At 44.5% G+C, this 12,500-nt stretch overlaps 1 protein-coding gene across 1 annotated transcript in view; it reads right to left on the minus strand.

The window, feature by feature from the left end:
* The window catches only part of svild (supervillin d), a gene marked incomplete at its 5' end in the record, with an annotated part of 42,825 nt that overhangs the window by 12,476 nt on the left and 17,849 nt on the right, over window positions 1-12,500 (minus strand). Inside the window, 8 exons of the mRNA XM_080542221.1 lie at window positions 1-19; window positions 1,565-1,720; window positions 2,770-2,942; window positions 3,800-3,983; window positions 4,402-4,488; window positions 4,963-5,046; window positions 5,377-5,524; window positions 12,488-12,500. The exon at window positions 1-19 is cut by the window's left edge and continues 118 nt beyond it; the exon at window positions 12,488-12,500 is cut by the window's right edge and continues 123 nt beyond it. Of these exons, the coding sequence (XP_080398347.1) occupies window positions 1-19; window positions 1,565-1,720; window positions 2,770-2,942; window positions 3,800-3,983; window positions 4,402-4,488; window positions 4,963-5,046; window positions 5,377-5,524; window positions 12,488-12,500 (864 nt within the window). The remainder of the gene's footprint in view (window positions 20-1,564; window positions 1,721-2,769; window positions 2,943-3,799; window positions 3,984-4,401; window positions 4,489-4,962; window positions 5,047-5,376; window positions 5,525-12,487) is intronic.

Genomic DNA, 12,500 nt, shown 5'->3' on the forward strand with positions numbered 1-12,500 from the left:
ACCTGCACATGCCTCCGCCCTGCAGACCACACAGACACAAGACACAGACACTCAGAGACCAGACACACCCCCTCAGAGTAGACACACCCACTACAGGTACAGACACACCCCCTCAGAGAGCAGACACACCCACTACAGGTACAGACACACCCCCTCAGAGAGCAGACACACCCACTACAGGTACAGACACACCCACTACAGGTACAGACACACCCACTACAGGTACAGACACACCCACTACAGGTACAGACACACCCACTACAGGTACAGACACACCCACTACAGGTACAGACACACCCCCTACAGGTACAGACACACCCCCTACAGGTACAGACACACCCACTACAGGTACAGACACACCCATTACAGGTATACCCACTACAGGTACAGACACACCCACTACAGGTACAGACACACCCCCTACAGGTACAGACACACCCACTACAGGTACAGACACACCCCCTACAGGTACAGACACACCCACTACAGGTACAGACACACCCCGTCAGAGACCAGACACACCCCCTCAGAGAACAGACACACCCACTACAGGTACAGACACGCCCACTACAGGTACAGACACGCCCACTACAGGTACAGACACACCCACTACAGGTACGGACACACCCCCTACAGGTACAGACACACCCCCTCAGAGAACAGGCACACCCACTACAGGTACAGACACACCCACTACAGGTACAGACACACCCACTACAGGTACAGACACACCCCCTACAGGTACAGACACACCCACTACAGGTACAGACACACCCCCTACAGGTACAGACACACCCCCTCAGAGAACAGACACACCCACTACAGGTACAGACACACCCCCTACAGGTACAGACACACCCCCTACAGGTACAGACACACCCCCTCAGAGAACAGACACACCCCCTACAGGTACAGACACACCCCCTACAGGTACAGACACACCCACTACAGGTACAGACACACCCCCTCAGAGAACAGACACACCCACTACAGGTACAGACACACCCCCTCAGAGAACAGACACACCTACTTACTCCAACTAGAGTCATCCCTCATATAGAGAGTCAGAAACAACCCAGAGAGATGCTATTTTTTTGAGAAGCTGAAAGATGTTTTTGTTTGTTGTTTTTCTTAAATGTGGGATTGGCTGCTGAAGAAGAAGAAGAATATTCTTTCTGATATTATCATCAGGAGGTAAGGGAAGGTGAGGGACTGATGTCGTCAGAATAGGAGAATCTTTTTCTTTGTTGTTGACAATGAATGATAAAGCGCTAAAATCCACACTATAGAAACTGATCAATCTGAGCTCTCCCATGCGCCCCGTAACAACCTAGGATTCATTCTTCTTGGGGTACTGCTTCTGTGCAACACACGTCAATCACTAGGCAGGACATACACGCCTCAGAAGGAAACATGTAGATGTCAAGAATCATTTTGAAATAGATTATGACATCATATGTGACGGCAGTTGGTGAAAGGGGGAATAAGTCGGCAACCGAATCAAAATGTTCAGACATTCTTTAATTCTGAAAAACGTAAATAAATATAAGAAGTGACCTCTGACCTTTGATGCGGATGAGCATGAGTTTGTGGAAGGGCAGGGTGCTGTTGTTGGTCACCACCTCCGTAGACTTGACGCTGCGCAGGCTGACCTTCCGGAAGTTCTCCTTGCTGGCCAGGCCCGCCAGAGCCGCGTCCGCCAGGTTAGAGTGCTTGGCCACTGTGGGCGGAGCCAACGCCACATTAGCGTTAGTGTGAAAACCGTATGAGCAAAGAGCAAGCTAGTGCTACTACAAGACTATGTACGAAAACTTTCTAACTTTTAAACTTAAACTTAAGGGGTGGCGTAAACTAAACCAAATGTGCGATCATGAGTAATCATACTCATTTCAAGCATTGCTCATAAACACTGTTTTTAATTATATTAGTCACTTTGTTCTGTATCTGTGTATTGTCTTGTTTTGTATTGTATTGCAATGTTGCGTCATTTTGCTGTGCTTGCTTATCTTGTATTGTCTTGCTTTGTCTTGTATGGTCATGTAGTGTATTGCCAAAACGATATTCGTTTTGTTGTGCTTGCTGATGTTTTTAATGACACCATTCATTTTGTAATAGCCTGCTCAGGGACTACAGATGACAATGAGCTCATGAGCTAAACTCTGGCACATTTACACTGATGTGGAAACTGATTTGTTGATTAATGTGCACTGTCCCTGGTAAATAATAAATAAATAAATAAAATAAAATAAAAGGCTTTTGAATGAATGAATGAATGAATGAATGAATGAATGAATGGATGGTCTTTTTTGGCAGTGTTCCAACTTGCCCCCTAGCCTCTAAACTGGTCTGACAGGTCAAAGCACATGTTGACTATGTCGCTGACACCAGATTCCTTTCGGATCTTCTCGAAATCCCTAGGGTGGTTAGGGGCTATAGGGACTATTTTGGAGCTGTGAGGCGGTGATAGATAAGGCTTAATCAGGGTTCCCACACCTTCTGAAACGTCAAATTCAAGCACCTTTCAAGCACCTTTCAAGCACCTTTCAAGACTCAATTCCCTCAAATTCAAGGACCCAACACAACATAGTTTGAGACAGAACTAGTTGACAAGCTCAGTAAAAAATTGTTGAATATATATTTCTTTATTTTAGAGAGAGAGAGAGTCTAATTTCCAAAACATTTAAGACCTTGATTTCTTTTTCTTCTCAAATTCACAAACTTTCAAGGATGTCAAGGACCCGTGGGAGGAGCCCTGTAGATCAGGCTTACTTCTCTCTACTTGGATCCTCTTGGTTTCCACGGTAGCCACGTTCAGTCTCTGTTCCGTGTAGACCTGTCGGATGTCGTTCCGGGCCGCCAGGGCGCGGAGGGGGTTCCTCGAACCCTGGTTGTTTCTGGTGGGGCGCATGGCGCGCTTGTGTTCCGTCAACGCCGAGGTCAACCTGGACACGGGAGGGGAGAGAGGGGGGAGGGGGGGGTTGAGGGTGAGGAACATACTGTACAGTGGATTCACATGAACAGTACACAACCACAACCACAGCCAACACACAGACAGACCAAGTTCATTTAAATTTGGCATAAAAATGAGGAACAGTGCAAAAAAGATGCTTTGAGTTTTGTGATGCTTTGTTCTTTAATTTAAAACAATGGATGGGACATGAAAGAAAATATTAAGCATTTGCTTAACAACCCTCTTTGCTAAAATAAAAGGGTATTAATCACTGTCATTTGACTGGCATTCAGTTTAAAACTCCGCTCCAGTTGGTTTAATTGCAATGTTGTATCATTCCTAAGCATCTAATAAAACATGTTTATTTCGTTAAAAACGACTTTTAATGACTTTTAACGACTTTTGATGATTTATATTCTCTTCTTCTCTTGGAAATAGTCTGCTGCTGTTTACAACAGTGAATTAATGAGTTAATTATCCACAGCCCTGATCCACAGAGCTGTCACTACCTCATCCTCTCACAATAACCTAAACAAAACCCACATGAAATGATGGTAGCTAGCGAACCCAATGCGCAAAGCTAGCCATCGATTTTAGCCATATGAACCTGAGACATGAGTATGAAAGGGGAAGACCTCAAAAATGAAAAAAACACTGCAACAAACAGAGCCCTGCATGTATCGGTAGGTAGGCTAATTAGGCTAACGGTAGGTAGTGGCTAGTTCAAATAGCAAGCAAGCTTGCGTCAAGCGTCAGCTTTCCAATCAATTGATGTTCCGATAACCAGATCGCTAGCTAACTAGGCTATAATCTGTAAAGGGACACGATTGGCCGATAAAACAAACATACTTTGGTGTGCTGGGCTGAATGTCACTGAAGTCCTCCTCCGTCACCAAGACGACGCTGGAGTTCAGAGTGGAGGGGGACACCGGCTTGTAGAAGCGACCGAACGTCTCGTCGTCATCCAGGGTCATGACCTCCTTCTCCGTCTCCCCCGTCACCTCGATGGTCGAGGTCCGGCCGTGACCCACACCTGACAGGAAACAGGAAGGGGGAAACAGCTCAAAGGAAGTTGCTCAGATCCAAATCCTCAGAGGATTCAACAGGTTTGACTGACTGAAAGGGGAACAGGGAAGTCAGAAATGGGTCAAGGTTGTCCTACCACCCGTTCAGACTACGACAGGACAGACAGGCAGTTTCAAAGGCTGTTATGACAAAGAATAAACTGTGGAAAATCCAACGGCTCAGTTACAGGACGAACCCTTGCCCCTTCCGCCCTAGGCAGTTTTACTAAATTGGATACGTATGCTTCGGGAGTCGGGACCAGGACAATATGTTTGGTATAACAACGGCAGAGGGGTTGACAGGAAAACAGGTCAGACTGGCAGGCAAACACATCATCTATGGAAAGACGTTATATGGACGTTATATTGTATGCGTGAGGGATTAACCTTTACTGTGCAGCTTGTCCAGAAAGGACTCCAGCTTGTCAAGCCTCTTGTCTCCTTCCACCTTCACATCACTTCGGCTGGAGATCTCTGCCCGGAAAAATGGAATGACATCATAGAAAAAGGCAATTAGCCAGCCATTCTGACACTAAAAATGTGTGTTTTTTTTACATTTGGGAGTAAAAGGTTCAATATATAACTGTCACCTAGTATTGTACATTAGAGTGTTTAAGGGTCTGATACAAATTGTTGAATGACTAAATTCACAGATTACCGGTATATCTTTACAAAAATATGGTGCTTTTAAGATTACTGCAATTGATTTAGGAGGAGTGAAATGGTAAACGGACTGCACTTATATAGCACCTTTATCCAAAGCGCTTTACAACGGTAGCTCCCCTACTCCTGGGAGCAATTTGGGGTTCAGTGTCTTGTCCAAGGACACTTCGACATGTGGCCAGCTGGGGCTCGAACCGCCAATCTGCCAACCTTGTGATTATTAGACGGCAGCTCTACCTCCTGCGCCACAGCCGTCCCCAGGAGCTGGGCGAAAAGAAAACATACCTGTGTGTGGCTTGACCGGTGTAGAGTTCTTCTTGAGGTGAGAAATGGGAGAAGCCTCCTCTTTCCCCGTCTCTGTCACTAGGCCTGATGGGATAAAACACTGGTCAAGCAACCTATATTCATCATGCAATATAAAAGTAGTATTTTGTCATGCCCAGTTTTAGCTACACACCCCCAATTGGTACATTACATAATAACGTTTAAAAGGGATCACAGCTCATAATGGCGTAACTAAGGATACAAACCCCAGGAGGACAGCAAGACTCACATTACACTATTTTATAGTAAGTCTTACTTTAACAAGGATAGTTAAACACACACAACACCCGTAATATGCTATCCACCCCATTTATAGCCAGATCGGCCACTGAATGGAAGTCTATTCTAGGGCCGGGGGTCATAAGGGCGTCTGACCTCTCTTGGCCATGCGTCCAGCCACCGTGAACTGGGTGGAGTCGTTGGCGGCCCCTTTCCCCCGGCTCTTCCACGACTCCTCCTTCTCCTGCAGGATCTTCATCCTCTCCCCTAGAGACACCTTAGTCTCCACATCCGTACTGGACTTCTAACGTGGGAGAGAGAGAGAGAGAGAGAGAGAGAGAGAAAGAGAGAGAAATGTCAAGAATTGCTGCCCTTTAGCCACAGAGAATAGCATCTCCCTCCTCGACTCACTGGAATCTACGGTTTAAGGAAGCAGAAAAAGAAAAAAGAGTCTTGGCGAACGACAATCTTTCAGACATCTGCAGCTGCAAAGGTTATACAGAACAGTTGTTTATGAGCAGACCCACCCTGACAGAAGAAAAACTCACTCCGGTGAAAAAACCAAATGTATACTCAAGAAATTTAATCAAAGACATGCACGGGTCCCGACATGATTTACGCCCAACTGCTGTATCTGCACCTGAACTGGACCGTACAAACTGATTACCACGGCCTGACCAGGCACAAGTCCCGCAAGGTCCAGGGAGCCATTTCATAGTTATTAATGATATTCCAGTGCTCAACGTCTGCAATGCGTTTTATGGCCTTTGGCGAGCTTTACAAGTGGCTGCTCCTGCTCGCTCTGACAAGAAGCCATTCGTCTGCTTGAGTACTGAGTAGTGGATGAGTAGGGGCTTCCTCTCTATGGTGAACTACTTCACAACAATAATAAATGCCTCACAGAAGGCTTTCTAGTTTCCAAAACGGCAGTTGACGACAACATCGTATAGTGCATCTGTCTTTCTAATGAATTCTAAAGGAAGATGAAGAAACTCTACCTAATTGTGAAAGAGGGGGGGAAAAGGCACAATGAATGTTGCCCTGGGCCCAGACTGAACTGAGCTTAGATTCCCTTCCCTGGAAAGGAGACCTGCGTCTACGGTATGAGGAGGCGTTAGAAAGCAGCTAGATAATCGCCGGTCCCATCCTGCCTCTTCTCGCCAAACATCAAAGTACATCGAAACATTGACTAATTAGTTTTGCATTACAACCCCTTCTACATTATAGGTATGAGTAGTTTTAACAAAAGCATGTCCTATACTGCTATTCAGGCCTGTACGAGCAATTCAGTATGAAGTGATTAGTTAAATGTTTAAATACCCAAGCTAACCATGAACGGTCCATGATAATAGGTGCATGCTCAATGTGAACAAAAAAGCAGATGAGATATGGAGTATCATTACTGAAGCCCCCGTGCCCAATGTCACGTGTCCTCCCCACACATCTCGTGACGTTAGAATTATAAGGTTCTATCTCCATTTTTGTCCAAATTTAGTTTTTTTTACATAATCTGATCCATTAGGTGTTTATTAATGCATGTGTGGTGTTATTTTTAAAATGTTGAGATTTTTGAGTTAGTAATTCATAAAATACAAAGGTTCTATCTCACAAAACATAATGGAATGTAAAAACTTTGACCGTCAATATCTCTGAACTACCCTAAACGGAGATAGAACCTTATCATTCTAACATCACGATCTGGAGCAGCAACACACACATGCAGGTGTTCCTACGGTCACAGTCAAACACCAGTGAGAGATGGTCAATTCCACTGCCTTAATCCCTACCAACTCTGAAGTACAGGTAAATAACAGGACTGGAATAATAATGAACGTTTGCACATTTATGTGCACATAAAAAGGATGCAAACATAATGTACAAGAAGAACATGCATGCCGTCATATTATGCCATAACCAGACCTGAGCAAAACGTGGTGTGCTTGATCTAGCTGGCCTTGCATGCAATGTGAACCCTTCTGATACTAGTCCATTGTTCCAGTGCCTAACAAGTTATAATGTTATACATTTGCTGGCATATTATCATTATTTTGCACATAAGAGCCTCATACTATACAGACAAAGGTATACCCCCAAACGTTTTCAGTTTTAAATCAAACAAATCACATTTTGTAAATATGAGCAACTATTTAAAACATTTATTTTGCCTAGCTCTGTGCTCTGTCCGTCCATCAATTCAACGTGATACACACACACTAGTCTCACACACACTAGTCTCATAAAATACATCAAGGGTTGTTTGTCTCCTTGACCTCCCATGAAAATCAAACTTGTGCAGTTTTTTTCTTATGGTAGATGTACTTTGACATCACCTCTGGCAAAAGCTACTTGTAGGTCCCATGATGACGTTTTAGGATGGTTGGAGACTTCTTTAAGCATCTTACAGTCTGCTCTTCAGCTGAACTTGCTAGGACGGCCTGATCTGGCCATGTTGGCAGTTGTTTTAAATGTTCTCCACTTGTAAATTATTTTCCAGACAGTGGAATGGCTGTTTTCTAATTGTTTGAAGACCTTTTTAAATCCCTTCCCAGACTCATACGCATCTACAACATTCTTCCTAAAGCCTCAGAGAGCTCTTTTGATCTCGCCATGGTGACACCACTCACTTCAACAATCAAGAGCAAACCAAACTAAATGTCTGAGGTTTAAATAAGACTCCTCCAAAACCCTCTCTAACAATGTTCTAATCATTTGCACCTGTTGTGGTGCATTTGATTCTAATTTTAGCCATTTTAAGTAGTAATAAATGTGTCCTAACTTTTTCCTCACTTGCATTTCTATGAATTACATGTTACAAATATTTATTTTCGTATTACCAGTATACTTCATAATAATAATAATAATATTTGTTAAGTTATATTACCTCCATCACTCAATATTGTTTAAATGAAGATGTGCATATGTTTAAATATGTTGAAAAAGACAACGGTTTTCATGGGGTGTCCTATCTTTTTCACATGACTATGTTCTCTCCAACTTCCACCTCTTCAGCGTGCTATTTGTTTACGTACCACGCTAGCAGTTGGTAATGATCGCAAAGAAATGTGATGTCATGATACCCAATTACATTTTAGCCGACCAAATCGTAAGTTGTCCAAGATCCTGTGGGCCTTCTACAGAGGCACAACTGAGAGCATACTGACTGGGTGCATCACTGTCTGGCACGGCGACTGCACTGCCCTCAACCCCAAAGCGCTGCAGAGGGTGGTGCGGACAGCCCAGCGCATTAGTGGATGTGAGCTTCCCTCCATCCAGAATATATACAACAAATGGTGTCAGCTAAGCCTGGAGGATCATCAAAGATCGCAGCCACCCCAACCACAGTCTGTTCGAACTGATGCCGTCCAAAAGAGGAAGCCACTTCCGGAGCCTCAGGGCCAAAACTCAAGAGGCTAACCAACAGCTAACTTCCCCCAGGCCACCAGGCTCATAAACAAGCCTACTGAAGACAAATTACTATTATCCTCAAGCACATCCCAAGTGGACTACCTAACCTTAAGCACACGGTCACTTTACTCAATACTACCTCTTACACCCACTGCCACCAAGTGCAATACTCATGACATTTCTACTTGAACTATTTGTTTTTTTGTTTTGTTTTTACTGCTAATTGTATCCTGTCATATTTGTCTCCCACAACTTGTCACTTGTCCAATTGTCTTGTACTACTGTCACTTTATTTATTTTGACTTATCTTGCCTATGCCTTATTGTGTTGTGCTGCAATGTCAGGAATCGAGGCCTACGAATTTTACTCTCTAAAGGGCTCTGCACACAGCGTGCGATTTCTGTTGCGCATCAACATTCCATTTTGAAGTTTGAATGGAAGTCTATGAGAACATCGCATTTCAACACACACGGCCCCGATTTTAATCGCACGGCGAAAATTCGATTCCATTCATTTTGAATGGGAAAAAGAACAAAATTGACAGTGCGACAAAACTCGCACGCCGTGTGCTTTGTCCCATTCAAAATGAATGGAATCGAATTTTCGCCGTGCGATTAAAATCGGGGCCGTGTGTGTTGAAATGCGATGTTCTCATAGACTTCCATTCAAACTTCAAAATGGAATGTTGACGCGCAACAGAAATCGCACGCTGTGTGCAGAGCCCTTTACACTTGTGGAATGTGATGTAACAAGACAACATGAATGTCCGAGGAAGTTTTCAACCCTTTTTTCCATTTGAATCCTCCTCCATGGACAGCATGATTCATCCAGAAAGGTAACTGACTGGAAAGTACCTCCCTTTGTTTTAGATTTTCTAACCCTTTTCTCCTCTACAACACACATACCAGCCAGCCTCTGAACTCAGCCCCACCAGCCTGGCTCTCCAGTCAATCAGGGAGGAAATACCTCGCCCTGACAGGACCCAGGAGGCAGAGAGAGAGAGCTATAGGCCCTCAAACCCCCACAGGAAACCATTATTCTATGCCTCACTGTACACTATTACTACACACTGCAGCTAGCCAAACCTCTACTCACACAGAAAGAGACATCTACAAATGTATGTATGACAGCACTGTACTACTTTTCCATGCGGTGTAGACTCTGTGACAGCGGCATACAAATCATTGCGACACACACACAAATAGACACGTTATCAATTAATTGTGCCCCACAGCTCAAAGCTACATGAAAACTGGCGGAAAAAAAAGCTTTTGCTTAGCATTGGGTAACAAGAAACATCTGGGTCTTCTAGTGGGAGATTGTGGCCGAGTGTGTGCCATGCACGCCATGATTCCTTGCGGGTCTCCTGATGACGACGACAGACCAACAACATCTGCTCTGACTCGGTTCCACATCATGAGAGCAGGAGAGTTCACTGTTTTTCCTAAATGTGTGCCTGGAAAACCAAAAGGTTCTGTCCCGTGAGTAAGATGGAGAAATGGGAGTTTGGACTCATAGTGGTATACTGGTAAGTATTTCACTTTCAACAAGGTATCTGATTCTGACCCCCGGGAAGATATCCCTTATTTTCAATTCCCAACGTTGACAGGTATGACTGGTATACCGATGGATGTTAGTTATTCACTTACAACACGTCTTTGTAAGGCCTGTGTCCACCATGTGTGCTTTTGCCTTGAAAAGGCAAGGTGCGTTGCTTACAAGTTATTTATACATGTGTCTGTTTCATACAAAAACAATTCTATATATTACAACTCACAAAATAATGTGTACCATGATCTGTAGACAAAAATAAAATAAACACAAATCATAAGTAAAACTTACTCTTCACACAACTCCTCTTGAGTTGCATTTGTAATCCATTATTTTAATAAATGCAAAATGATTTGTAAATAAATGCTCTTACATTTGCACAATAAGACTGATGCAGTCTTGCGCTGTTCACAGATGGACCTTGCGTGGGAGGGAGAGGTGCATCTAGGGAGTTGTCGGAATGGACTAAAATGGGCCATTGGGAACAACAGGACTGATCAGGGCATTCAAGGCAAGACATCTTGATTCAGAGATTTTTTAAATTTATGAATATGTCTACTATTGACTAATGAAAACAACAAATCCACTGGATTACAGGGTAAAATTCTACTTTAATTTGTCTGGCACCCGTTCAAATTAAACATCTTGACTCTTAGCTAGCATCCCCATAAGCTTGCTCTCTCTACCAACAGCTGCAGTATGCTGGGTTCCAAACCAACCCACCAACAATTAGCTAAAATGTATTAAAGGAGGAAATCCAGACATATTGGATGCCGTCTTAAATGCGATTTTTTTTCTCCTGTGTCTGGGCTTGTGAATGTTGAAGATTAGCTTTTCAGGAATGGATTTATCGTAAAATGTTATGGACAGAAAGTTCCAAATTCCAAATTAGATATGATATCATTTATTGTATCCTTTGTGAAAGCTTGGGGGATTTTCCAGAAGGCTTTGGGTCTCTGAATGCTTTAGATGCGCTTTCCTGGCCCAAGCTTATTGTGATGGCTCACCCTACTGCAGATGGGGGGGGGGACGGACAAGGGTCAATTCAAGGGTCCAACTTTGGGGAGTTCCATGTGCTACACATTTGAAATATGAGTAATGTGATGTATTCTGCATTGGAAACACAAAAAATAAGGACTGTGCACATGAAAGATAGAGAGAGGGGCTGGATACAGACATAAATAGTGTGAGAGAGAGAGTGTGTGTGTGTGTGTGTGTGTGTGTGTGTGTGTGTGTGTGTGTGTGTGTGAGTGTTTGAGTGTGTGTTTGAGTGTGTGTTTGAGTGTGTGTGTGGTAACAGAGAGGAGGTGTGAGTGCTTGTATGTGTCTGTGTAAGACAGAGATAAGAGAGATGAGAGAGAAAGAGAGAGAGGGGAAGAGGGAGGATGAGGGAGAAGGAGTGGAGAGAGAGAGCGAGAGAGAGAGGAAGAGGGATAAGGAGTGGAGCGAGAGAGAGAGAGAGAGAGAGAGAGAGAGAGAGAGAGAGAGAGAGAGAGAGAGAGAGAGAGAGAGAAAGAAAGCAAGAGAACAGCCTGCGGAGAGGAGAGCCACAGGAAACACCCGAGCGTGGATTTTTTTTTACGAGCCCCGAGGTCAGAGTCATCTCTCTCTGGGAGGTTGGCTAAGCCCTAGATTTGGCAACAAACGCCACTCCCAAATCTCCCCACATCTCTCGCCCCTCCCATTACCGTCCTCCCCCTCTCCTCCTCCTTCCCCTCTTGGCAACCACACAGGAAAACCAGCTGATTCAGCACGGGGGAAGAAATGAGAATCTCCGGAGCATTCCTCCCAAGCAAGCCTCCTCAGTCTGACTCTTTACTGGGGTTGGGTATCGTTAGGGTTGTAATGATCCCGGGTTTCATATTTCAGTGACGATTTTACCTCTGACACTTAGGTTACATCTCTCGTGCTGTCGATCGATCCGTATGGTTTTTAAGTGTTCGAAATCGACTTGTCCAGGCGGAAAATTCAGTTTTCACATGCACAGGGCGAAGTGTGCAAGCCCATACCCTCTGAGAGCTCACATCTCCTGGGTAGAGTTCCTACCAGAGGCCCAGGCCTCAGACAGAGGCCTCTGCCCTGTCAGACTCAGTGTTTCTCCATACCCCCCCCCCCCCCCCCCCTTACTGAAAATCCATCTCCACACACAGCCTCGATAAGAGCTCCTAACAAAGGCCCAGACTTCAGAGACGTCGACAGTTCACCAACCCCTCTACAGACCCTGAGATCCACCAATCCCCTCCCCACGAACAGCTCCCATCCTCTGGGTAGAGTTCCCACCACAGGCCGGGGGCCTCAGAGGCCTCCTTACCTTCTTTCTCCAG

This window comes from Nansenia antarctica, assembly GCF_963989245.1.
Source record: "Nansenia antarctica genome assembly, chromosome: 11".
Taxonomy (NCBI): Eukaryota; Metazoa; Chordata; class Actinopteri; order Argentiniformes; family Microstomatidae; genus Nansenia; species Nansenia antarctica.